Below are 26,346 nucleotides of genomic sequence, written 5' to 3' on the forward strand. Positions count from 1 at the left end.
TAAGCCAAAAAAGAGCAGGATATTTCAACTTCAATATGTTGAAAGAGAATATCAACATAGAATTCTGTAGCCAGCAACAATCTCTTCCAAAAATGAGAGCAAAACAAAGATTTTTCAGGAAAAAAACAAAAAACAAGCAAAAACCCCAAGAGAACTGCAACATAACATAAAAGTAACTTACAAGTAGGGGGGAGATAAGTAGAGCTAACATGTCCTAAGGTCCTTATATTGTTTCAGAGGAGAATAAAATATGAATTTGCACTAGACTTTGATAAACTTGCATATTATAATTTCTAGGATAACCACTAAAGAATTGCAATACATTATTTATTCTTAAAAGAGAAAAGAAATATAAGAAATTCAAAATAAAACAGAAACTTCAAAATAAAGGAGATTAAACAATAAATGTTATTAATTATATTAAACGTAAACAGACAAAAATTTCCAAATCTAACGATGGTGAACTACCTTCTTTCAGAATCAGCTTTTTCACCCATGAGCAACAACCAGAAAAGCTGGACTAAGTACAGGTAACATTCATGTGAAGGCACAGAAAGCCTCCAAGGCACGAGGACTCAAAGGGACAAGATCCCAAAGAGAAGGAAGTCCAGTGAGGTGAGCTCAATGTTTTGCACTGCTTTTCACCTTGAGGTTCTTTCTGCTTCCAAAGTACTGGCTGAGAGACTAAGGAGCTGCACAGAACTTCCATCAGTCTCAAAGGGCCAGGAGGACACAAATGGGTATCTGAGGCCAGCCAAGGAAGAGGGTCTGGAAAACACTATATGCTTTCAGATGGGGCCTCCAAAGGACTACATCGTGTGAGTAGGGGTGAAAAAGAGAAAGCCCAAGCATGTCAAGCGTGCAGGTGTGCTGCACAGATTTCCTTTGAGAGAACGTGCTGTGGCGAGCACAGCTGAATGACAGCCCCAGCTGCCACACCTTTAGATCCACCACCATGTTCGCACAGAGGCCACACTTCCCCACTCTGGCCCAAAGCAGGATTCTGCTCAAGGGCAGTGTTTGCTTGGGAGCTCCTCAGTGGCCTCACAGAGACCTCCTTACATTGTGCTGCAGTCTGGCATCTTTCCTACCAAATCCTCCCTTCCCTCTCTTCTTTCACATATGTCAGACCTGCAGTGTGGTCTGAAGTCTTCCCCTGCATCTCCCTGCTCCCTTCTTTTTCATCCTTCACACAAGCATTTCTCCCAGTAAATCTCTGGCATGTCTAATGCTGTCTTGCCATCTGTTCCTGTTTTGGCATCTGTTTCTCAGAGAACTCGAACTGTTAAGTCAAGCATTAAAGAGACTAAGGCCTACCTTTAGGTAAAGGCAATCCCTGAACAGAGATGCAAAAATCCTAAATACAACAGAAACCAAACCTGGCAATATGTGAAAAGTTTCATATATTATGAAGAAGCTTGGTTTGGTCCAGTAATGCAGTGCTTAACAGCTGGAAAAATAAATCAATATAATTCACTATATTAACAGATTAAAGGAAAAAAATAAAAGATTTATGCCAAAAGATGCAGAAAAATTCAACACTTACTCATGGGAGAGATAGACAACATTCATGGATTAGAAGATTCAATTATTTCACATGTTTTCAAATAATCAAATACGGTAACTAATATAAAACCAATTAAATTTCCAACAGAATTTTTTTGTAGGTGTAGAAACTGAAAAACTGATTCTAAAAAGGTTTATGGTATTGCAAACGGACAAAAATAGCCAATCCAATCAGGAAAAACTGAAAGACCTACTCTACCAAATAGCAACATTTATTTTATAATAATTAGAGTAATTAAGATCACAATCTTGCTGCAAAGAAAGTGACCAATGGAATAGAACAGAGGTTGGCAAATTGTGTGTGTAAAGAGGCAAACAGTAAATATTTTAGGCTTTGCAGAACGCATACAGTCTCTGCCACATATTCTTTTTTTTAAACAACTGTTTAAAAATATAGAACCGTTCTTAGTTTGGAAGCTATACAGAAGTGAGGCACAGGGGGCGCCTGGGTGGCTCAGTCGTTAAGCGTCTGCCTTCGGCTCAGGTCATGATCCCAGGGTCCTGGGATCGAGCCCCGCATCGGGCTCCCTGCTCGGCGGGAAGCCTGCTTCTCCCTCTCCCACTCCCCCTGCTTGTGTTCCTGCTCTCGCTATCTCTCTCTCTGTCAAATAAATAAATAAAATCTTTAAAAAAAAAAATTAAAAAATTAAAAAAAAAAGAAGTGAGGCACAGGACAACCCCTAGAATAGAGGAAAAGTCCAGAAACAGACCTACACATATACAGATACTTTATGATCAAGGTGGTATTACAGAGCAGTAAAAAGAGCATACTTTCACTAAGTAGTGCAGGGTTAAATGCATATTCATATGGGAAAAAAATTAATCTTGACTTCATACTACATGTAAACATAACCAATTACAGGTAAACTCTAGGTTTAATTGTGTATGATAACACAATTCAGCATCTTGTAGATAACAGGGAAAATATCTTTGTGACCATGCAGTAGAAAAAATTCTTAAGTAGGACTCCCAAGTATTAGCCATAAAAGGAAAGACTGACAATTTAGACTACATTAAAATTGGGAACTTCCCTTTATCAAAATTACTAATAAGAAACTGAAAGACAAGTCACAGCTGGATATCTGATACAGATATAACTAATAAAATCCTCATCAAGAATATTTAAATAACTCTTATAGATTTTCTTTAAAAAGAGCACTGATACCTAATAACCAAATAAAAGGTAATCAAGCCCGTTAGTTTACAAGAAAATTAAAATTAACCCATATTCCATACCATTGTACACCTACTAGAATGACTAAAATTAAAAAGACTGACAAGTGCTAAATGTTAGTGAGGATATGGCATGACTGGGACTCTCACACCCTAAGGTTGAGTACATAAATCAGTACAATCACTTTGAAAAAAGACTTAGCAATATCTACTAAATGTAACTGTAAGCATACCTATGACTCAGCAATGTCACTCCTGGATAGACATAACCACTAGAAATAAGCACATTTGTGCCCAAAAATACATGTATAAGAATGCTCATAGCTGCACTGGTTGAAACAGATTTGTGGGAAAATCTAACTAAAGCTGTGTATGTTCTCTTTGTTCTACATCAACTTTGATGAGGTGTAACTTACATATGATAAAATGCACCCATTTTAAGTGCTCACTTCCTAAGTTTTGACAAATGTATAATCCCATGTAACCACCACAGTCAAGATATAGAACATTTCCATCGTGCCGGAGACTTCCCCTATGTGCCTTCCCAATCAATTCAGGCAACCATGAATTGGTTTAGATTTATCTTTCCTCTCATACAAATGGAATCAGACAGTCTGTACTCTTTCGTGCTTGGGTTCTTTCACTCATCAAAATGTTTTTGACAGGAAAAGCATGAGCAACAAAAGAAAAAGTACAGAAATTAGATTTCATCAAAATTAAGAACTTTTGTGCATCAAAGGACATTATCAAGAGAGTGAAAAAACAATCTACAGAATGAGAGAAAATATATGCAAATCACATATCTGATAATAATCTACTCTCTAGAATATATATATAGAACACTTACAACTCAAAAACAAAAAGACAAACAACCCAATAAAAAAAAAAAAATGAGCAATGGACTTGAATAGACATCTCTCCAGAGAAGATACACAAATGGCTAACTAGCACATGAAAAGATGCTCACCATCACCAGTTATTAAGGAAATGCAAAGCAAAACCACAATGAGATCCCACTTCACATTCATTAGGTTGGCCATAATTCAAAAATGGAAAATAACAGGCGTTGATGAAGATGTAGAGAAATCGGGGCCTTCACACACTGCTGGTGGGAATATAAAAATGTTGCAGTTGCTGTGGAAAACAGTTTGGCAGTTCCCCAAATGTTAAACAGAGAATGACCATAAAACACAGCAATCCCACTCCTAGATATATACCCCAAAGATATGAAAGCAGGGACTCAAACAAAAACTTGCATATGCAAGTTTGTAGCAGCACTAATCACAGTAGCCAAAAGGGGGAAAATGGTCCAAATGTCCACCGACGGATGAATGGATAAACAAATTGTGGTATATACATGCAAGGGAATATTATTCAGCCAGGAATGAATTACCGATACCTGCCACACATGGACAAAACTCAGAAACATTACACTAAGTGAAGAAGCCATTTGAAAAAGGTTATATAAAATACCAGAATAGGTGAGTCCAAAGGGACAGAAAACAGACTGGTGATTATCCGGGACTCTGGGGAGGGGAGAACAGTGAATGACAGCTTAATGGAAATGTGCTTCCTTTTGGAGCAATGAAAATGTTTTAGAACTACATAGAGGTGGTAGATGTTCATACATGTCCTTTAATTCTGTACTAAATGCCAGTGAATTGTTCACTTTAAAATGGTGAATTTTATATTCTATGAATTTCACCTCAATATAAGAAATGGTTTTTGAGATTGATCCAGAAGGCTGTGTGTATTCCACTGCATGGATATATCACAATTGGGTTATCGATTCATATGTTGATGAATACTTAGATTGAATCCAGTGTTTGCTGATTATGAGTAAAGCAGCTACGAATGTTCCGGTATAAACATTTTTGCAGGCAAATGTTTCATTTATCTTTGGTAAATACCTATGAGTGCCCTTACCATTTCGTAAAAGTAAGTGAAAAATATCAAAAACAGTTCTATCAGTCATAAAATGCATAGGTATCAAAACTATTAACCACATCAAAGATGGAAATCAACTGCAAATAATAAAGCAATAGTGCTGTATCCTTTGCTGCTGAACAGACTTAAGCCAATAGGACATGTTCAATTAGGAAGATGAAGAAGAAAAGTAAAGAACAAGTATGAAATGCTTAGCCATTTAGCTTAGCCAAAACTGTATCTGAAAGTTGAATTATGATCTTTTCAGACTCTTTACCTTTCAGGGGAACAGAACCCTCTTTCTTACACATTTCCAAGGATGAATTATGAGAGTAAAGAATTGTCTGAGAAACCATGGTAGAAACCAGGAGGAAACCCTAGAACTAGATGGCTTGAGCCTGTAAGTCCAAGACTGTCCCTTGCTAGTTACTTAAACACTTCATGCCTCCGTTTCTGGAGGTGACTATCCACCCCAGAAGGCTGATGAGTTAATCCGCACAAAATCTCAGGACAGTGCCTGGCACATTGTAAGTCAGCTGCCACCACTGCCACCAGCTCCTCCTTCTCATCTTCTTCCTTCCTCAACATCATCACATCTCTACTTCCTAAGGTATCTTCAAGATAATGTTAAGACACCTGTGGATGGTCTACTGAATGGTATTAAAAATTATTAAAAATACATAACTAATTAGTATATTTACCTCCTATCAGAGACACTCAAATCGTTTAAACTGTCAACATAGTTAAAAATGGGCCCCAAGCGGTTTAGTTAATGCCCAAAGACATCAGCAGAGAACCAGGGAACTCAGTATTGCTACAGTTTAGAAATAATGAAACACGCTTCTATTGCCCTATTCCACACTACAGACCATGGACCTGCCCATAATAAGAATTTCCTCTTACAACAAATTTTCAGGTCCATTTTTTAGTGTTATATTATTCTGAGGGAATAGGTTTTCAGCCTATTAATGGAAATTAGTGGCATAAAATACACTCAATTTTCTCAGCTTTCCAGAATTTACCTCTTCATTAAATGGAAGAATGTTGGTCTCTAAGCATTTGGGTACTGTGTAGCTGGCATAAAATGATGAACTGGCCCAATTAGATTTTACTCTCAGGAAGCTGGAAGTATTATGATGAGAGAGGAAGGAAAAAAGAAGATACAGTGAGGGCTGTACCTTATACAGATGTCGGCTCATGAGAAAATCAGGTATAATCAAAATTAACTATGAAAGTCATTTAGATCCTCCAGTAAATACCAGAGTTTGGCTCTTTGGAAGATCAAAGCCAAGATTCTGTTATTGTTACTCTTGGCATTTTGTAGCTCAGGTCCCAATTCTGGTGCCTGGGGAGCAGTTGCTCTTGACATTGAATTTGGAGATGCCCTGTTGGTTTTTTAGAATTAATACATCTTTCCTGAGGTGCTTTGCAGAAGTTTCTGTTTCTTGCCACCAGAAGAGCCTTGGTTAAAAAAATCCCAAACACAGGCTACAGAGCTGTCCAGTCAGAAACAACTACAATCACAAAATACAAATTTTTACCATACTGAGAAAATTTATCATATTCCCAGTTACTTTTTTTCTACTTTAATGCTTAAATATAGACTTTAATCCCAAAGTAGAAATCCAACAGTTACTTAAGCACCTAATAAAATGTTAAACACATTTTAAGATACTGGAAATGTCCCCACAATTAAACTGAGATAGAATTTTTACTCATGGAGTAAGTAGAAAAGAAATAATAGTAATTACAAACCTTCAATTGTTCTTATTTTGATTACTTATGAATATCTTCTCCAGAGATTTAAGGGACAGCAGGGCAGCAGCAAGACAGCAATTATCTACGAGCAACTATTATCACCGAAAAATATTTTTCTACTTTGATGGCCTTTTTATTGTAAATATTACTTTCATCATAATACAGAAAGCTAATCAACAAGAAAAAAATAATTTTAAAACACAAGACGGTACACATATACAGTATATAAGAAACATAATAGGATGGGAAAGTTGGGTAAGGAGAATAATCAGAAAATTAAGTGGCAAAAGAGATTCCACTAAATTGCCAAAAGGAAAGAACACTAAAACAAACCCTTCCCACTGTTTCACAGAATTTTGGCATTGTAACAGGATCTCTTAGGAGTCTGAATAAAATTCTGGCAATTACTTCCTCTCCAGTGATTCTAGGCTTTGACTTGGATCATTACACTGGAGGCTGGGATTCTATTTCATTAAAACAAAATTTACATAAAAGGATTTTGTAATCTCACTAGGCTTGAAAATAAGTTTTAAGAGAAAATGAAACTGTAAAATAAAAAACATAACATTTGGTTGATTAAAATGATAAACTAAATGTCATTTGTCTCTAAATAGGTTGCATTGTCAAAAATGATCTATAAAGGAAATGTTTTCACATAAAATACGTTCTTATGGTTGGTTGATGGGTTCAGTTGGAATGGTATTTTTTTTTTCAAGATTTTATTTATTTATTTGACAGAGAGAGACACAGTGAGAGAGGGAACACAAGCAGGGGGAGAGGGAGAAGCAGGCTTCCCACGGAGCAGGGAGCCCGATGCGGGGCTCGATCCCAGGACCCTGAGATCATGACCTGAGCAGAAGGCAGACACCTAACGACTGAGCCACCCAGGCACCCCGGAATGGTATTATGAGTGCTATACTTTGGTGAACTAGGCCTCTGTGGACTAACCCGTGACCCCACTACCAACTGTGATGACAAGAGCAAACCTCGGTCCTGGGAGGCAAAAGAGGCAGAGCACTAGGCATTCCTTAAACTCAATGAACTTTCCGAGTCCACTGCTAGCCAGGTGTTCAGAATTGAGTAATAAGTGATGACTGCTCCTATAAATGTTCAGGGCTTCTAAACTTAGGATATCCCTGACTTTTATGTGAATTCTTTGTCCTTAGGTATCCACAAATATGACAAATATGGAGCAAGCGTCCTTTTTTTTTTTTAAGATTTTATTTATTTGAGAGAGAGAGAGGGAGAGCAAGCAAGAGAGCACAAGCAGGGGGAGAGGCAGGCAGAGGGAGAAGCAGACTCCCCTCGGAGCAGGGAGCCCGCCGCAGGGCTCGATCCCAGGATCATGACCTGAGCCAAAGGTAGATGCCCAACCAACTGAGACACCCAGATGGCCCCTAAACTTCTTTGTTTTTAACTTTCTCAAGGCAGAGAAATATCACAGAATAATTTCATAACATACTAAATATATCCTATTTCATCCACTAATTCTTAACTTTACATAAGTCAAACAATTTTTTCAAAGACAGCATTATTTATTTTAAAGATTATTTATTTGAGAAAGAGAGAGACAGAGCGTGCACGTGTGAGCAGGAGGAGGGGCAAAGGGAGAGGGAGAAAGAATCCTCAAGCAGACTCCCTGCTGAGCATGGAGTCTGACCCATGGCTTGATCTCACGACCCAGAGATCATGACCTGAGCCGAAACCAAGAGTCGGACGCTTAACCGACTGAGCCACCCTCGCGCCCCAAAATACAGCATTATTTTTAAACAAAAATAAATGAAGAAAAGTAATAAAGAGAAGTAAGATGGCAGAGTTAAATGCAGATGAACTTAGACACCTGGTCTGGAAGCCCAGCTCTGTTCCTCAGCGGTGTGATCTTGGGCAAGTCATTTCACATCTTTCTCAGCCTGGGTTTCCTCATCTACAAAATGGGGATACTATCTCACATCTCTCAGCATTATTTTGAGTATGAAATAGGATAGTAACATATACTATGATGCCTGGCATGGATTAAGTCTTCAACCAGACGATGAATAGAATTTATCCTGTGCATTACAGGATGTTCTGCGTGTCTCTGGCCTCTACCCTAGATGCCAGGAGCACCATCCCCACTACCACCAATCGGGACAACCAAAAACATCTACAGATACTGCCACGTGTCCCCGGGGAGCAAAGTTGTCCCCAGTTGAGAAGCCCTTTATTTAAAGAGACTGGACCTTGGGGTTTTGAAATCACCTTACACTGAAGATACATTAAAAAACAGTCATCTGAAGGAATGGTATTAAGGATATTATCTACTGTACTACTCTTTTGTTTTCCATTACGAGGGCGCATGCGGGAAATTTGTCTCGGCTTCAGTGCTAACAGGATGCTGTTTTCTTACAGATAATGTGAATCCTTAACTAACCATATTTTTGTTTGTTCTTTGGCCACTAGAAAAGCTCAAAAGCAAATTTATAACCCAGTATAGGATCTACAGCACACATTTATGTATAGTAAATCTCCCCAAAAGTCAGTTTAATTCATTTTTTTTTCACCAGGAACTTTTTAATCTTATTTTTTAATCTTATTACAATACATGTATTTCTCCATGTGGACACAAACCCTTTTTTGAATGAGGTTAGGTAAACATTAATAAATAACACAGGTATTTAAACTGTAATATTCCCCCAGCAGATCACTCCTGTCCAAATATGCTTCTGTTAGACCTAGATCTAGTTTTCCCTCCAAGTGTTTCAGTCTGTTCTCTCTAGTCAAAGCAAGTAACTAAACCCACTCACTTCGGTGAGCTATGTCAGATACATACTCTGCATAAAGTTTTAGAACTGTTTTTCTACATTTATTAGAAGAAAATTTCTCGCAATGGAGAGCAGAACAAGACAGGCATGAGATTCTAGATGCTGTGTGTCATAGGCTGCCCAGGCACCAGCACATCATTCTGCAAGATGATGGGAAGACAGAGGACCCTCATCCTCTTTTCTCTTGCTGATGCTGGTTTTGTAAGTTTTCCCTTTCCTCACTAACACCTGCTTCTAACCCGTGCCAAGTAACATTTGGAATTCATCCTGAACCCCAGCATATGACAGATGGTGACGCAAGACTGGCCCTTCTTGCACAACAGAGACAACTCTGAAGGGTCCTACACTCACAGATGACTTCTGATAATGCTAAAGGAAATGGCTTTCCTCTCATTTAACCCTCAGCATAACCATTCTGAGACTTCAAATCAGATATGGGTATTACCAAGTTGAGTGGATGAACAGGTGAGCGGATAAACAATCTGTGCTATATTCAAACAAGGGAAAACTACTCAGCAAAAAATAAAAAGATAGCACTGTTAGTACCTACACATACAATGTGGTGGGACCTCAAAAATACTATGCCAAGCAAAAGACACAAAAGAGTACATCTTGTATTATTCCATGTATAAGAAACTCTCAAAGAGGCAAAACTGATCTACAGTGATGGAAAGCAGATTAGTGATTGTCTAGGAACAGCAAAGGGGCACAAGGAAACTTTATGGGATGATGAAAAGGTTCATTTTTTTTTTTTTTATTGAAGCATATAGTTAACATACAATGTTACATTAGTTTCAGGTATAAAACATAGTTTTTCTACTGAAAGGTTCTTTTTGGTATCATATCTTGATTGGGATGGTGGTTTCACAAGTTATATATTTATCAAAATGCACTTGAGGTATAACTATACACTTAAAATAGGTGCAAATATGGTATTCTTGTTAAAAATATGTAACTTCCAGCTAATGATGAGAAAACACCAGGCAAAGCCAAATTGATGGGCAATCTACGAAATCACTGACTGGGACTCTTCAAAAGTGTTAAGGCCATGAGATACAAGGATAGACTTGAGGCTCTGTCACAGACTAGAGGAGACTGAAGAGGCAGGACAACTGAATGCAAAGTGGAATCCTGAAACAGAGAAAGGACGCAAGGAGAGACTGGTAAAACCCAAATAAAGTCTGTAGTTTAGATAGCAGTATTGTACCAATGCTAATTTCTTAATTTTGTTCACTGTGCCACGATTATGTAAGTTGTTGAACATTAGGGGAAGTCAAATGAAGGATATATGGAAACTGTGCTATTCTAGCAAGTTTTTTTTGGTCTCAAATGATCTAGAAATAAAAGTTTTTAAAATGGGTGCATTTTATTGTATGTAAATTTTAGCTTATTAGAGTTCACATAAAATTAAAACAAAAATACGTGGACGTTATTAAGAAATATCCCTATCCCCAGTCTGATTCTCCTTTTAAACTCATTAAATATAATGCTTAAGTCAGGAGTAAGACTAACTACAAGAAGACCCCAAATGCTTTACTTCTCAATATTTGAGTCAATAAATCTACCAGATAAAACACACAGCATTTCTTACCTAAAAGAATTACTAAATTTAGATTACTAATTAAATAAAAATATCAGAATTAGTTTCCTCAGAATCATTTATGTTCCCCCACATAAATACTAATAACAATAAAGTCATCGCATGTTCAAATCATGATGAGCCAATGGGATCCATAGAACTCTGAAGTTGACAGTAAAATTATTTGATTTCTATGACTCTCGCATCTAAGAGTTATACATTTGGACTCCAAAAACTGTATCAGCTCATTTATTATTACTTAAAGAACAGAAAGATGTGTAGAAAAACATTCAGAGAAAAATTAAAACTTTTATAGCATACCTCCTCTGTTGCCATTTTCTTCATCCTACAATATAAAAAAATATATCCATATATGAATACTTATTTATAAACTCTAGTGAAATCACAGCAAGGCTCAATTCAATTCAAACCACCCTCCCCAAAGTGTGCCAATAATAATCTCATTAAACGCCCTTTCCCAGAAGGAGGGAGCTTTCCTACACAAGATAGGAGGGGAGGCTGAGAGGAAGACAAGGAGACAGGAACTATTTTGTGGGTTTTTTTCAAGTTATTTTAATTATTTCTCTTACCTTATATGAAAATTGAATTGCAGACTCTGGGGGATAAACAATAAAATGCCTTAATGTAAAACCAAAGCCTTGAGATGTTCTTTTCAACATAACTGTTTTGGGACCTGGCCAGGAGAATGTTTCATCTTCGGACGGTGATACAGTTTCACTTTGTTCTTTTCCATCTTTACTTTTTGATACCTAAAATAAAAAGATATTTAAAAGTTAACTCGATAATTCAATACACTTCGTCACTTAGAAAAAAATGACATGTAAAAATATAATAACCTGAGCGCAGATACAAACCGAAGGGAGAAAAAAGAATCAGATTCTTTGTATTATAACAAATCATGGAGATCATCAAAAACTAAATTTTTTTTCTAGAAAGGGATGCTATGAAAGTTAATCAGAAGCAAGGAAGAGCTCTTGGAAATTAGAAATATAATGGCTAAAATTTAAAACGCATTAGAAGGAATGAAGCTAACACCACAAAACAGAAACTATGAAAGAAGAGACATGTAACTCTTACTAAGTAAGAACACTAAGACTGTTATCAGAGTCCAACAGAAACAAAAGATAATTAGAAACTAATAGACAAGGCCTTCAAGTTCTGAGCACAAATTCAGTATCCATGTAGATAATCCTTCCACTCTCCTGGCCACCCAGTATTTTGATCTCCTCTCCTCCACTCTTGGTTTTCATCTGATCATAACTGAAAGCCCTCTGCAGTTTCAAATCAAAGATCCCACTCTTCATTCCCTCTCATTCCTCAGCTCTTCTAAATCTGCAATCTGGGGCTGCCCCTCCCACCTCCTCCTTGTCCCTCACCACCCCATGTTCTCACTTCCCTCGTAAGCTAGCTTCAATTCACTCCTTTGCCTTTCTCGTACTTCCACAAAGTCGCCTGACAAAACCTAACGCTGGATAAATAATTAACATTGCCTACTCTGGACCTGTACCTAGGCACCCGAACATGAGTGGAGTTTAAAAAAAAAAAAAACGAAGCTGTTTTCACTCTAAGTTCATAACCGCTAACCTCAAGGGAGCCTTTTAGTGTTGTCTGTCAATAATAATACAGTTCTCTCCAGCCCATTCATGCTAGATTACTATTTCATCCCTTTTCCTCCATCCTCACTCTTAGCTAATGACCCTGCTTTCTATTACACTGAAAAAACATGAGGCATGAGATGAGAATTTAATCACTTGCCACATCTACCCAACTACCACCTGCACCAGGGTCCATGTTCTCTTTACCTTCCTTCCCGTGACAATCCTGCTCCAATGGCCCTTTCTTCTAGGGCCCCTCCCTGTGTACTAGATCCCTTTTTTTTTTTTTTAATTTTATTATGTTATGTTAGTCACCATACAATACATCATTAGTTTTTGAGTTGTATGCCAATATACAAAAATCAACTGTATTTCTACATACTAACAATAAGCAAATGGTACCTGAAAAAATTTTAAAATATGGTTCAAAATATGAAAAATAAGGACAAATCTGACAAAAGATTTGCAAGGCCTATTAACTGAAACATGTGCTTAATTTAACTTTATTTTTGATGTAGTGATCCACGATCCATTGTTTTCTTATAACACCCAGTGCTCCATGCAATATGTGCCCTCCTTAATACCCATCACCAGGCTAACCCATCCCCCCACCCCCCTCCCCTCTAAAACCCTGTTTGTTTCTCAGAGTCCATAGTCTCTCATGGTTCATCTCTCCCTCCGATTTCCCTCCCTTCATTTTTCCCTTCCTTCTCCTAATGTCCTTCATGCTATTCCTTATGTTCCACAAATAAGTGAAACCATATGATAATTGACTTTTCTCTGCTTGACTTATTTCACTTAGAATAATCTCCTCCAGTCCCATCCATGTTGATGTAAAAGTTGGGTATTCATCCTTTCTGATGGCTGAGTAATATTCCATTGTATATATGGACCACATTTTCTTTATCCATTCATCTGTTGAAGGGCATCTCGACTCTTTCCATAGTTTGGCTATTGCAGACACTGCTGCTATGAACATTGGGGTGCATATGGCCCTTCTTTTCACTACATCTGTGTCTTTGGGGTAAATACTCAGGAGTGCAATTGCTGGGTCATTGGGTAGCTCTATTTTTAATTTTTTGAGGAACCTCCACACTGTTTTCCAAAGTGGCTGTACCAACTTGCATTCCCACCAACAGTGTAAGAGGGTTCCCCTTTCTCCGTAGTCAAAGATGTGGTTCCTACAATTCTCCCTTCTCTTTCACATCATCTATTTTCTCTACTATAGTCCTATCAGCACACACACATTTTATAAGTTCTTTAATTTTAAAACAACAACAACAGAATCGTGGAACCACATAGCCCTCTCCAGCTACCACCTTGTCTGTCTACTGATCCTTTAGAGCAAAATTCCTTGAAAGTTGACTATGGTTGCTCTCTCCAATTCTTTTCCTCCCATTTTCTCTTGAATCCCCTTGAATCAGGCTTTTGTCTCCACAATTCCCTGATACAGCCCTGGTCAAGGTCACCAATGGCTTCCACACTGCTAAACTGAGCAATCAATTTTTAGTTCTTGTCTTGTGTGACATATCAATTGGCTCAAGGATAGCTCTGTCCTTTTTGAAAATTTTTCTCCACTTGAGTGTCCACACTGATTTTATTCCTAACTCATGGTCTATTTCTTCTGTCTTCCTCGTTACTACTTCACCTGCTAAACTTCTGAACTTAGGAATACCCAGGGCTTAGTCCATGGACTTTTCGAGCTCTACTCTGTCTTTTGGTGATTTCATCCAGTCTCATGCTTTAAACTCCATCTATATACAGGTGACCCCCAATTTCCAACCTAATAGGTATCTCAAACTTATGTCTGCATTGCTACTAAGATTTCGTATTAAATTACAACTCCAAGTTCATCTCAGCAGTTTTGAAATGTCACCTTTATCAAACAGCAAATACTTGAATGTGCTTAATTTAACTTTATTTTTTATTATGTTTCACTAGTGAATCTATCTATTCCTTCACAATGATTTGCTTCACATGAAGGTGTTAAAACTTAAAAATGCTCCCAAAAGCAATTTTTGCATGAAAAAAGATTTATGGTACTACGAGAAAAATAAATTCAAGAGACTTCTAAATCCTGAATATTTTCATCACATAATCAACATATGGACTGTTACTAGTTATCTATTAATTTCATTTTCTTTTCTTTCTGGAAAGATAGCTAGATAGTAACATTCTCCAGCCAAACTTGCAGTGAGGGCAGTGGTGACCAAGTTCTACTCAATGGAATGTAAAGGAAAGTAGTATGCCAATATACAAAAATCAACTGTATTTCTACATACTAACAATAAGCAAATGGTACCTGAAAAAATTTTAAAATATGGTTCAAAATATGAAAAATAAGGACAAATCTGACAAAAGATTTGCAAGGCCTATTAACTGAAACTCCAAAACACTGCTGAGAGATTAAAAGAATATCTAAATAAATGGAAAGCTAGACCATGTTCATGATTCAGAAGATTCAGTATTTCTATAATGTCAACTCTCCCCAAATTGATCTAGAAATTCAGTGAAATCCCAGTCAAAATCCCAGGAGATTTTTGTTTAGAAGTTAGCAAGCTGTTTCTAAAATTCACTTTAAAATGAAAAGAATCCAAATAGCCAAAACAAATTTGAAAAAGAACAAAATTGGTGTACTTACAGTACAAGACTTCAAGACTTATACAGCTACCATAATCAAGACTGAAGCCATCTATGAAGCCTGTGCATTTGAAGCTAATTTATCATAAATGAATTTTAGTTTATCCTTCCTTCTAGGAGTTAGGGATTTTGCTAGAAAGAGGAAGTAACAGCAAACATCAACATGGGAAAGTCAAGCTGAGTCTCAAAGTGATCATATGATTAGGTAAAATCTTCAGGATAAAGGTTATTATTTGGGGCTGAATTACCCAAATAGTTAAGATTTAAGTGGTGACTGGATCCTCCTTTTGTGAATCAAATGAGAGAATCATTTTACACACGCACACAAGCCGTCCCCCAATTTATTCAGTAAATAAATATTGAGCTCCTACTACGTATCCAACACTGTTCCACCCAGTGAGGATATGAGAGTAAATAAAATATACATAATTTGTTTTCTAAATTAAGCTTCTTATTTTGACATAATTATAGATTCACGTGTGTTTGTAAGAAATAACACAGAGGGATCTCCTTAATCTTATGCAATTTCCCTCAAGAGTCACATCCTGGAAAACTATAGTATGTATCACAACAGGATAATGACATGGATACCATCCATTCGTCTTATCCAGAGCAGTTTTACTCGTATCCTGTTTATGTTTAGTTCTACGCTGTAGTTTTATCGCTTGTATAGGTTTGTATATTCACCGCCGGGTCAAGAGAGAGAAAAGCTCCATCACCATAGAATCTCTCCCGTGACCCTTTCATAATAAGCAAATCCCCCCTCACCCTTCACCCCTCACCCAGTCCCTGACCCTATGCAACCACTACTCCGTTCCATATTTCTATCATTTTGTCATTTCAGGGTTATATACATGGAATAACACAGTCAGTAAGCTTCTGGGACTGCTCTCTTCACGCAGCAGAATTCTCTGGAGACTCAGCCAAGCTGCCACACGTGTCAACAGCTCATCCCTTTCGCTGCCGAGTAGTCCTCCGTGGTATGGATGTCCACAGTTTGTTTAAAGGACAGCTCCATTACTTCTAGTTTGGGGCTACTATGAATAAACAGGTTATGAACATTCATATACAGGCTTTGTGTGAACATAATTTCCATTTCTCCGGGATAAATGTCCAAGAGCACAACTGCCGGGTCACAGGTAACTGCAATGGTTAGCTTTGTAAGAAACTGCCAAACTGTTATCCAGAGTGAATATACGATCTTATATTCCCAGGATGTATGAGTGATCTAGTTTCTTTGCTTCCTCAACAGCATTTGGTACTGTCATTATTTTTTATTTTAGCCACTGCTACAGGCGTGCAGTGATAGGTAGTGTGATTATAATTTGCATTTCCCTAATGGCTAATTAATCAACATCTTTTCATGTGTTGCCATCTCATTATATAACTGTAAAGCACAAAAGACTCTTCGAGACTTAAGATCAATAAACCCTTTCATGTTACACATGGGGAAACTGAGGCCCAGATTAGTTAAATGATTTATCTGAGATTACTGCTGGTTAATATTGGGGCAAGAATTAAAATCATGATTTCCTGAATCTGAAGCTAGAATATCTCCTCTATGTCATATTATTTTTCATCTCTTTTATTCTGTAGCCTGCACAGATTCTTTTACCCAATAGCTCTCTGATCTAATTTATTATATTTTTAAATTTCATTTTCCTGCAGGACTCCGACTTTAGCACTTTAAAAATTGTACATGTATTAATTTTATATTGAGTGCATTATTATGTCTTGGCCCCACAGCTCCCAAATATATTCAAGTTTTCTTTTCTTTTCCTTTGAATATAGAGATAACCCTCTTGTATTATGATTTCATGCTTCAAGTTCTGAACTAAGCCTGCTATGTCTTGTTCTACTGAGTTCTTCACTAAAATGGCGAGGACGAGACGAAGAAGAATAAGCAATTTCTTTTTTGATGCCTACAAACTTTAAAGATTTTTTGAATGCAACACAGTTCTGTTGTTTCTATTATTCCATCTTCCCAGAACATGACACTGAATCCTCTCCAGCCTCCTATCTTTTCCCTACAGGACAGAAGGGAGGTTATACTTCTTTCCACATAGAGAAGATGAAAAGAAATACACATATGTGCCTTCTCTACTCTTTCTTCTACTTACCCACAGAGCCATTTGATCTGTTGCATTTTATAAGAAGGGAAAAAACGGGCACACAGTGAAGGACACAGCAGTTATAGATCCTTCCACTAAGAAGACCCCTAATCCATGCCCCTCTCCACATGTCTCACCTCCCCACCGTGAGCACCAATCCAGCATCAGATGCAAGAAGTAAAAAAGCGACTAGAACAATAGCAGTTAAATTCCTGTGGATTAGGAACTGTCATTTGATCCCCTTAAAAGACTTCATAACAAGGTCACTTGATTGAATAAATAATAACTCAAGGTTAAAAGAAGCCAAAATAAAGGCCAAAAACTAACTCCATAAAACCCAGATATAACAATTAGACAAAGCAACCTAAAGGAGTGAAAGAAGGTACACGGGGGAAACAATCATATAACAATAAAGGAAATTAAAACCTCACACAAGAGAATGCAAACTGGCACGAGGGAACTTTTTAGGATAACGGAAATGTTCTAAAAGTAGACTGTGATCAAAGTTTCACAGTTGTATAAATTCAGTACAATTGAAATGTACACTTACAGTAGTAGGTAAATTTTATAGTATGTAAATTACACTTCAATAAAGATATTTTTAAAAAGCTCAGGTAAAAAGTACAAAGTCTAAATGTTATCCTGGGCTGTCATGAAAGTAAACATGAGAGTTTTGAAAGAATGCCTGTACACACAATAAATACATAACCCCTCAGCTATCTGTTGTAACTACTTGTACTTTAAGTAGAATAGAGATAGCTTCCTAGTATATTCCAGGAATCATTCATGATAAAGCATACAAAAGCATTCATATTGTGTTCACCTTAGAAGATTCTAATATTGACTCTACCATATACCTAAGATTATGAGCCCTACTCCTACTTCTTTGAAAATGTTTTATTTCATCTTACCACCAAAAATGTTACTAGTACCAGTTGTTTAAAGTAAGATTTTCTTCCTTATTTTAGGGCCAGACTTTTTAAAACTGAAGTAAAGCCTTTTTAAGATGTCACTTGCTGAGAAAACACAAGATTTGAATGTCTGCGTCCTTAGATTTTTTTTTTCCTTTTACATATTTGAAGCATTCTCACAGTTATGGCTGTCATCTGGCTTGATGTTTTTTCTTTCATCACTTAGGGAGATGGCATGTGTGTGTGGGGAGGGGGGGAAGGACTCTGGAGCCAGTCTACCTGGGTCCTTGATTCTCTAGCTGTGGACCTTGGGCAAGTTCCCTAACATATCCATGCCTCCGTGCCTCATCTTCACTATGAGGATGATAATAATAGTGCCTATTTCACATGATTCTTAAGATTAAATGAGTTAAAGTTTATAAAGTGTTTAAAACAGTACGTCACACATACTAAGCACGAGATAACTGTTTTTAAAAAAAACCCACAGAGGTGACCAATAAGTAATGGCTTATTTCAAAAATGTACATGAAAACACTTTTCAGATACTCAGGAGAACAGTATATAAAACAGTTTTGTCTGAAGGGAAAAACAAAATCTTGAATATCCACTAAATTTCCTACTAGATTTTTACATACATCACAGCAAGTCTGATGGAGAAATGGGTTCACAGTGGTTGAGTAAACGGTCAAAAACAAACAGCTAGTAAGTGACCAGCTAGCCTACTCTTTCTGCTCTATGTCATGAGCAGAAAGGAAACCACAATGATCATTTAGATATTGCTTATTTTTATTTATTTATTTATTTATTTATTTATTTATTTATTTATTTATTGAGAAAGCGTGCAAGTGGGAGAGGAAGGGGCAGAGGGAGAGAGAGAATCCCAAGCTGGCTCCATGCCCAGCACAGAGCCCAACTCGGGGCTCAATCTCATGACCCTGAGATCATGACCTGAGCCCAGCCCAAGAGTAGGATGCTTAACTGGGTGAGCCACTCAAGCACCCCTAGATATTGCTTATTTTTAAAGTATTTCCTCTATAGTCTCAATACCAGAGTTAATCTTATACCGAATTATTCCTCACATATTGGGCTTCCTTGACATGCAAAGTTTTTCAACATATGTGGAAATACGATGTTTTTAGGGGTTTGTTTATTTAAATTCCAATTGAGCTAAAAGACTGGAATGGTTTTTTTTATATGCTAAGTATGCTTGCCAACCCTTTACTTGCAGCTTCTGTTTATAGAGTTCTCCTAAAGTTGTTTTGTTTTGTTTTGTTTTTTTGCCAATCCAGGATAACTGGAACTACTCTGATGTTGAATATTAGATGTATCTAGATGTGATTTTCTAACAATTAATTCTATTTTTCAGTAGATATTTTATTATTTCAGAGATAAAAGATGATGGCCAAAGAAACTGAAAAATCTAGATGACTTTGGTCTAAAATATTTCAAATTAAACACTTGGACTTAGTTTTTAAAATATAACTCTTAATTTTTAAGTTTATTATTTACTTGGACATTCCTATAGTATCTTCTATCTAGGCTGACTGTTGATATGGGTCCTCTCTGCTGTTGTGCCTAAATGGTTTCATTTATGATTATTTTGAGTCAGCTAGTATTTTTTTTATGTGATTTCCTTTCCTATTCAGAGTTCTGGTTTTTAATGTAATTTTTTACCTAGATGCACTTTTCTCACTTCTGTTTCTTTCTCTCTGATTTTCAGATCCCAACATTTCAATGATACAAATTCTTAATTCCTCAATTTTACAACTTCGCTCTCATAAAAGATAGCTATTTTAAAATCTGAAATAAATTTAAAAAGTGGAAAGAATGTTGTGAAATTTCTAGAAATTTTTAATAGCTTAAACTATTATGACTTTGAAAAGTTATTTCTAATTTACTTATAACACATATAACCTGGTAACAATAATATCAGTCTCATAAAATGACAAGATGGTAAAAATGAGAATATACTTCTCTTCATAACCAGTGACCCATTCAGACCCATTTCCTGGGTATATTCTCTGGGTTGTTTTATCAGTAGTGCTGATGGGTTTAGATAACACTTAATTTCCCCCCTTGGTTCTCCTTGTGACTAATAAAAAATGTCTTCATGATAACAGGGGAAAAGTCTGAGTTCCTGTGCTAAAACAGAGAAATCACTTTCAAAATAATACCTGGAACGAAAATTCTCATATGTCACCTAGCATTTGTACAACTTTCCTTATAATTTGAAGGAATTCCTCCTTACTACTCTGATTCCAGAAGCAAGTATGACTGAATCTAACTGGCATGTTCTCTGCATCTATTTTTTTCTTCTTCAACAGTCTCTGACATTACTTTCTAATTCTGTTATTTAAAATATTCATCAAAGTAATTAAGGGAGGCTGGGGAATGTGACTAAACTATTGGCCAGAAAGAGGAGGAAAAGGGTTGATGAACAGCTACCCAATCTCTGATGTGGTTCACTGATTTTCACTGATGTATAAAATTCCATTGTGAATATAGCACATTTTATTTATCCATTATCCTATAAATGGAAATAGGGCTTTTCCCAGTTATTTTGCTGTAACAGTTAAAAAAAAAAAAAAAGCCTCCCCATTGGAAGGACATCCTTTATACCATAGTTTCTTTAAAGTATTTACACAGGATTTACCTGCTTTCTTTTAGGCATTTACATAGGTTTACATACTATTTAGATGGTTTCTTTATGGTATTTACCTTTATAACTTAATGCCAGAAGATGGCTTGTTATTAATATAGTAAATTTCAATGTGTAATTCAGAAATCTGATCTGGACAATGGTCATAAGCAGACTACCATAGCTTATTCCTATCCGCCTACTTCACCAAGAGGGACGTATGGTTTAGGAGACTATCTCCCTTTGAACACACTCAGACTTTGTTCAGTATTTCCCCCTCAAAGTTTCACTCGTACTCCCCTAGTGCTATCTTTGGAAATATTTAAAACTCATCTCTCATTTAAAAAAAAATATTTATGGCTTCACAGTTTGAGAGAAAAAGAAATCAAACGAAAAATGTTTTTATAAAGTGTTTTTGTATACACTGCACACATTGCAGGGTTGTTTCCTAAACAAATGAAAGCCTAAATTCCACTTTATAGAGTAGAAACAGTTCTACTTCAAGATACATCTTTGGAGCACCTGGGTGTCTCAGTAGGTTAAGTGTCTGACTTCAGCTCAGGTTGTGATCTCAGGGTCCTGGATCAAGCCCCGTGTCCCATTGGGCTCCATGCTCAGCGGGGAGTCTGCTTGTCTCTCTCCCTCTCCCTCTGCCCCTCCCCCTGCTTGCGGGTACATGTGCTCTCTCTCTCTCAAATAAATAAAATCTTTAAAAATACATCATTATACCAAAAATTCTTCAAATATTAACTACAGTTAAATATGAGAATAAATGATGCTAAAAGTTCAACTAACATCTAGTGAGCATTTACAGAGCCTCACCCACATGTCGTCAGTGTTGCCATATTTGTTAATACAACTCTGAGAGGCATAAATTTACGTTTTTTAAAAATGAAGCTCAGAGAAGTAAAGTGACTTTCCCACAGTCATAAAACATAAAACTCCAATTGTAGAGATCTTTTCTCTAAAAAACAGCTCTCTATCCAAAAATGTAAAATAACCCGATCTGATTCTTATACATTCTAGTGAAATTTTGAATTATTTACCTGGGACTAAGTTTTTCATATAAAGAGTGTTTGCTAAACCTTAAAACACTCAGGACTTCTAAATAATATTTCATTTTTTAAAAAGTTCATCAGTCCATTTATTAATAGCAAATAAAACTAAGTACATATTAAACTAACTCAAGTATTTATTTAATCTATTAAAATTTTCTCCTTATGTTACATGGCATACTTAAATCCATACAGAAGAATGACCTGCTATATACTTCAAGCATTTTCTTTTCTTAAAAAAAATATTTATTTGAGAGCAAGAGAGAACAGGGGGAAGGGCAGAGGAAGAGACAGACTCTCAAGCAGACTCCCCACTAAGTGCAGAGCATGATGCGGGGCTTGATCTCGGGACCCTGAGATCATGACCTAATTGAAATCAAGAGTCAGAGGCTTAACCTACTGAGCCACCCAGGCACCCCCAAGCATTTTCTTTTTAATAAAGCCTTAGATAATTTAGATTTTACAGAAAGCAAAATTCCAAACTGAATACCCAGGAAAAATGATACTTCACAGAAATTTATCAGTTTGACTGTTGAACACTTCTGAGCATAGTATGAACAGATTTATACCAAATAATGACTGATAACTGGAATGCCAAAATTATTTATATATGCTTTACATAAACTTATTTATTTATTTATTTAGGCTAAAAGAGCACAGAATCATGTACTTCTCCTAAAATTTCTGCTTGCTTTTCCCTTTCCTGCATTTTAATAAATATGGAACTCCCTAAAGGCAGGAGAGAACCAAAGAATGGAAAGAAATAAATCATTTACTAAATGCACAGTTAAAAGAATACGGTAGTGGTCAATCACATTTAGCACACATCCAAACAATAAAACAAGAGCATTATATCACGCAAATATTCGCAGTTTAAAACAATTTATACAAGGACCAGCATTTTGCCCATACCATCAAAGCCTATCTGAGCTCTACTGAAAATTTATAATCCATTGCCTTTTAAACATATCTACCAAAATCAAGGAACATAGTTTTAGTTACATTCCTCATTTGCTGCTATTTTGCCAGAAAATATCTATTAATCATAAATATGCAAGGACAGAATTGATCATTTAGGGCAAGAAACAAACCTCTCTCTTTTCCAAATACAGTACTATACTGCTAGAATTGTCTTCTTAAACATGAAGTTAATCAGTTATTAATTCTCATTTCACGAGATTTTCAAATCATAAAGGAAAGATCCTGAATTTCCAAAACACTTTTCTGCTAAGGATTTCTGATGGGAATTACTTTACTAATCTAAAGTTTAGTTAAGACTCTTATTAACAATATTCTCTCCGCATAGAGAAGGACATGGAAAAAAAGATACTACACTAAAATTGATCAGAAAAAAAACTAAAAACAGGGGCGCCTGGGTGGCTCAGTGGATTAAGCGTCTGACTCTTGCTTTCAGCTCAGGTAACGCTCTCAGGGCCATGAGATCAAGCCCCATGTCCGGCTTCCCACTGGGCGTGGAGCCTGCTTAAGATTCTCTCTCCTTCTCCCTCTGCCCCTCCCACCTACAAAAACAAAACAAAACAAAACAACAACATGCTCCTACAGTGTTATAGTAGATGGAATCAAATGAAAACTCCCATACACTTCTACCTGGGAGCACAACCTTTCTGTAAACCTACTTGGCAATATTTATCAAGAGATTTAAATTTTATACCTTTTAACCTAATCACTAGCAAAATAATAAGAGACAACGGCAAAGATTCATATAATAAGATGTTCATTCACTCAAACTGCAAACTAAATGTCCAACAAGAGTGACAGAAAGGTTCAGTGAAATAAAATCATGATGTAGCTACTGAAGTCATGATTATAAAAAACTGTTAATGGCATAGGAAGTGAACGGCATGCCCTAAAATACATTAAGGGAAAAAAATAAGATATAAAAAAGTCAGAGGATGATAAAAATTATTTTAAACACACACACACACACACACACACACACACACACACACACACACACACAATCTTTGGAATCTAGGGCCAGTTTCCTCTTGTTTCTACACAGCTCCTAGATTTTCGATAATGAACATGCTTGTGAGTGCTAATGACTTCTCCCAGATCAGCCCTCAATGTTGTGTAGCATGTACCCTGCTGACAGGTTGTATTCTGAAAATTCCATCTGTGCCAAATGGTCCACTCCCTTGTCAGTGCCTAAGTACCCTGCAGCAGAACTCCCCAACCAGTGTTCTCCAGTAATCTGAAGCAGTTTCCCAGGCTCTTTATCCTACAGAGCGCCCTTACTGTAGAGCATAGCCTACCATGTTATAATTGTTTATACATTTGTCTTCTTAATCACTGAGCAGCTTCCTGAGGAGAGGGTCTATGTCTTATTCCAGTACCCAGCAAAACCTGACAGAAAGAATGAAATGAGTAGAGTTTACATAAAACAAGAACAATATAAAATAAAATGATTACTTTAAAATTTTGCTGTGGAATTGCTCCTGTTCACTTTTTTCCCCGTATTTCTCAAGTAAGACAGTAAATGCACACAGCTTTATTTCATATCAAATAGACAAAGATAGAGAAATACACATAAACTCAAATATAGATGTCTATTTTTACACATATTTTCTTATAAAGAAGCTTTATTAACATGAGTTATTTTCAGAAGCTACTTATTTTTTGATATAAATAAAATCTTGTTTACTCTGAATCAGAGAACAGATTTTATTTTTAGGTTAAAAACAATTATATCCCTTCCCTTTGGGCAGACAGGAATCTCCAATTTAAGCTTAAATTTCAGTTTATTTTAACTACCAATGAATAATGCAGTCCCCTCTGAGCAGATACAAGTAATTCTGAGCATGTACACAGGCTAGAGAAGACATAGGTATAGAAGGTCAGACCCATATCATGTGATTCTACTATCTGAAGCCCTATAATGATCTAGAATGTCAGGGACTCACCTTGTTAAATGTACATACAAATAAATTTTCCAAATCTAAGTTAATTTAGGATTATCAATGATACTACACTGGCAACGAATGTTAGTAGGTGACTCAACTTCATTAGACTGAACTACGGAGACTATATAATTGCACAAAATTTGATGGGGCTCGAAGGAAACATAGAGATAATATAATCCAACTTGGTCACTCATCATATTTCATAAAATAGAACACTGAGTCTCAAAGGGGTTAGGTAACTTGCCAAAAGTTACACAATTACTGGTGACCCGAACTATTCATTAGGGTCCAAACTGAAGTAGAGTAGGTCAGGAAAAGAGTATCACATCAGACATGAAGCATTCATTTCCTCACTAGCTCTCAATGAATGTAGCCTATCATAGTCTGATATTTCCAGGAGCACAAGGGCATCCTGATACATAAGGTAAGATCTGCCCTCCAAGAACTTGTACCCCAGTGAATAGGAAGATGGTGTGAAGCATAAAGGAAGTAGCATAAAAAGTACTTAGAATTACTGAATCTTAGAAATAGGGTACTTTTTTTCTTTCCCTTACCTTTGGTTGAAAGGTAGCCTAAAATAGAGTATCAAATATATAGAGCTGCTCTGTTTGGGGGAGAGGGGCAGGGAGAGTTTGTACAGAAACCTGCTCCATTCTGCTAGTTCTACAGAAACTACAATAGTCTGTTAAGGAGCTTATAAATCAGAGATCTAGTTCAACCAATTTATTTCACAAATACAGAAACTGAGGCCCGGAGAGACTTGCCAATGGTCTCATAGCTAATTAGTGACATAGTTTGGACTAGAACCTATGTTTCCAGTCTCCTAATCCTGGAACTTTTCCACTACACTACACCATTAATAGACTGTTTTAGCAATTTGGGGATAACAGCTAATGGGTAACCTATCTTTCTTTTTCCTTTCATAATTTATGTCTATTAAACACATAATATATGTTATGTTCACTAAAGACAATTAGAAAATAAAGCTAAGCAAATGGAAAATAATTTCACTCATCTACCATTCCTCCTCTAGAGAAAACTGACATCCATATTTTGGTGTACATATTTCCTTCCAGACTTTTTCGTATGTAAATATATACAAATATACACTTTAGAAAAATGTTCTTCAAATCTACTTACTTTTATTTAATACGTTACGAATGTCTTTCCATATTAATATATTTATCTGCACACTGAAGGCTGCATAATATTCCATTACATGAATAAACCACATTTTATTTATTTATTATTTATTTATTTTATTTATTTATTAGGTTTGTATGCTGTTCATTAAACTTTCTTATTCCACTATTAGTATTAGCATTATTACTATTACAACCACTTTATAGACAATCCCTATGAAAAACCATGAGTAGTTTTTAGGATAAATTTCTAAGAATGGATTTGCTGGCTCAAACAGTTTGATTTAGTTTTATATAAAAAATTTCAAAGTGCTATCTATGCAACAGAGAACAAAGTCACAAACCCACTGACAACATCTGAGCTTGCAGTATCCATATTCCTGCGTACGATGGGTAGTCATTTTTTAATCTTTGCAAATATGCTATGATGAAAAATGTTTCTTATTTTAATTTTTTGTTTCTTTCATTAGTAGTAAGACTAAACATCTTTGCATATAACATCCTAT

The 26,346-nt window shown here is 36.4% G+C and overlaps 1 protein-coding gene across 1 annotated transcript in view; it reads right to left on the reverse strand.

Moving 5' to 3' along the window:
- The window catches only part of ARHGAP21 (Rho GTPase activating protein 21), a 132,768-nt gene that overhangs the window by 64,122 nt on the left and 42,300 nt on the right, over positions 1-26,346 (reverse strand). The window contains 2 exon segments of the mRNA XM_078075252.1: positions 11,125-11,149; positions 11,394-11,573. Of these exon segments, the coding sequence (XP_077931378.1) occupies positions 11,125-11,149; positions 11,394-11,483 (115 nt within the window). The 5' untranslated portion in view covers positions 11,484-11,573.

The sequence above is a fragment of the Halichoerus grypus genome, chromosome 6, assembly GCF_964656455.1.
Source record: "Halichoerus grypus chromosome 6, mHalGry1.hap1.1, whole genome shotgun sequence".
NCBI classification, from domain to species: Eukaryota; Metazoa; Chordata; class Mammalia; order Carnivora; family Phocidae; genus Halichoerus; species Halichoerus grypus.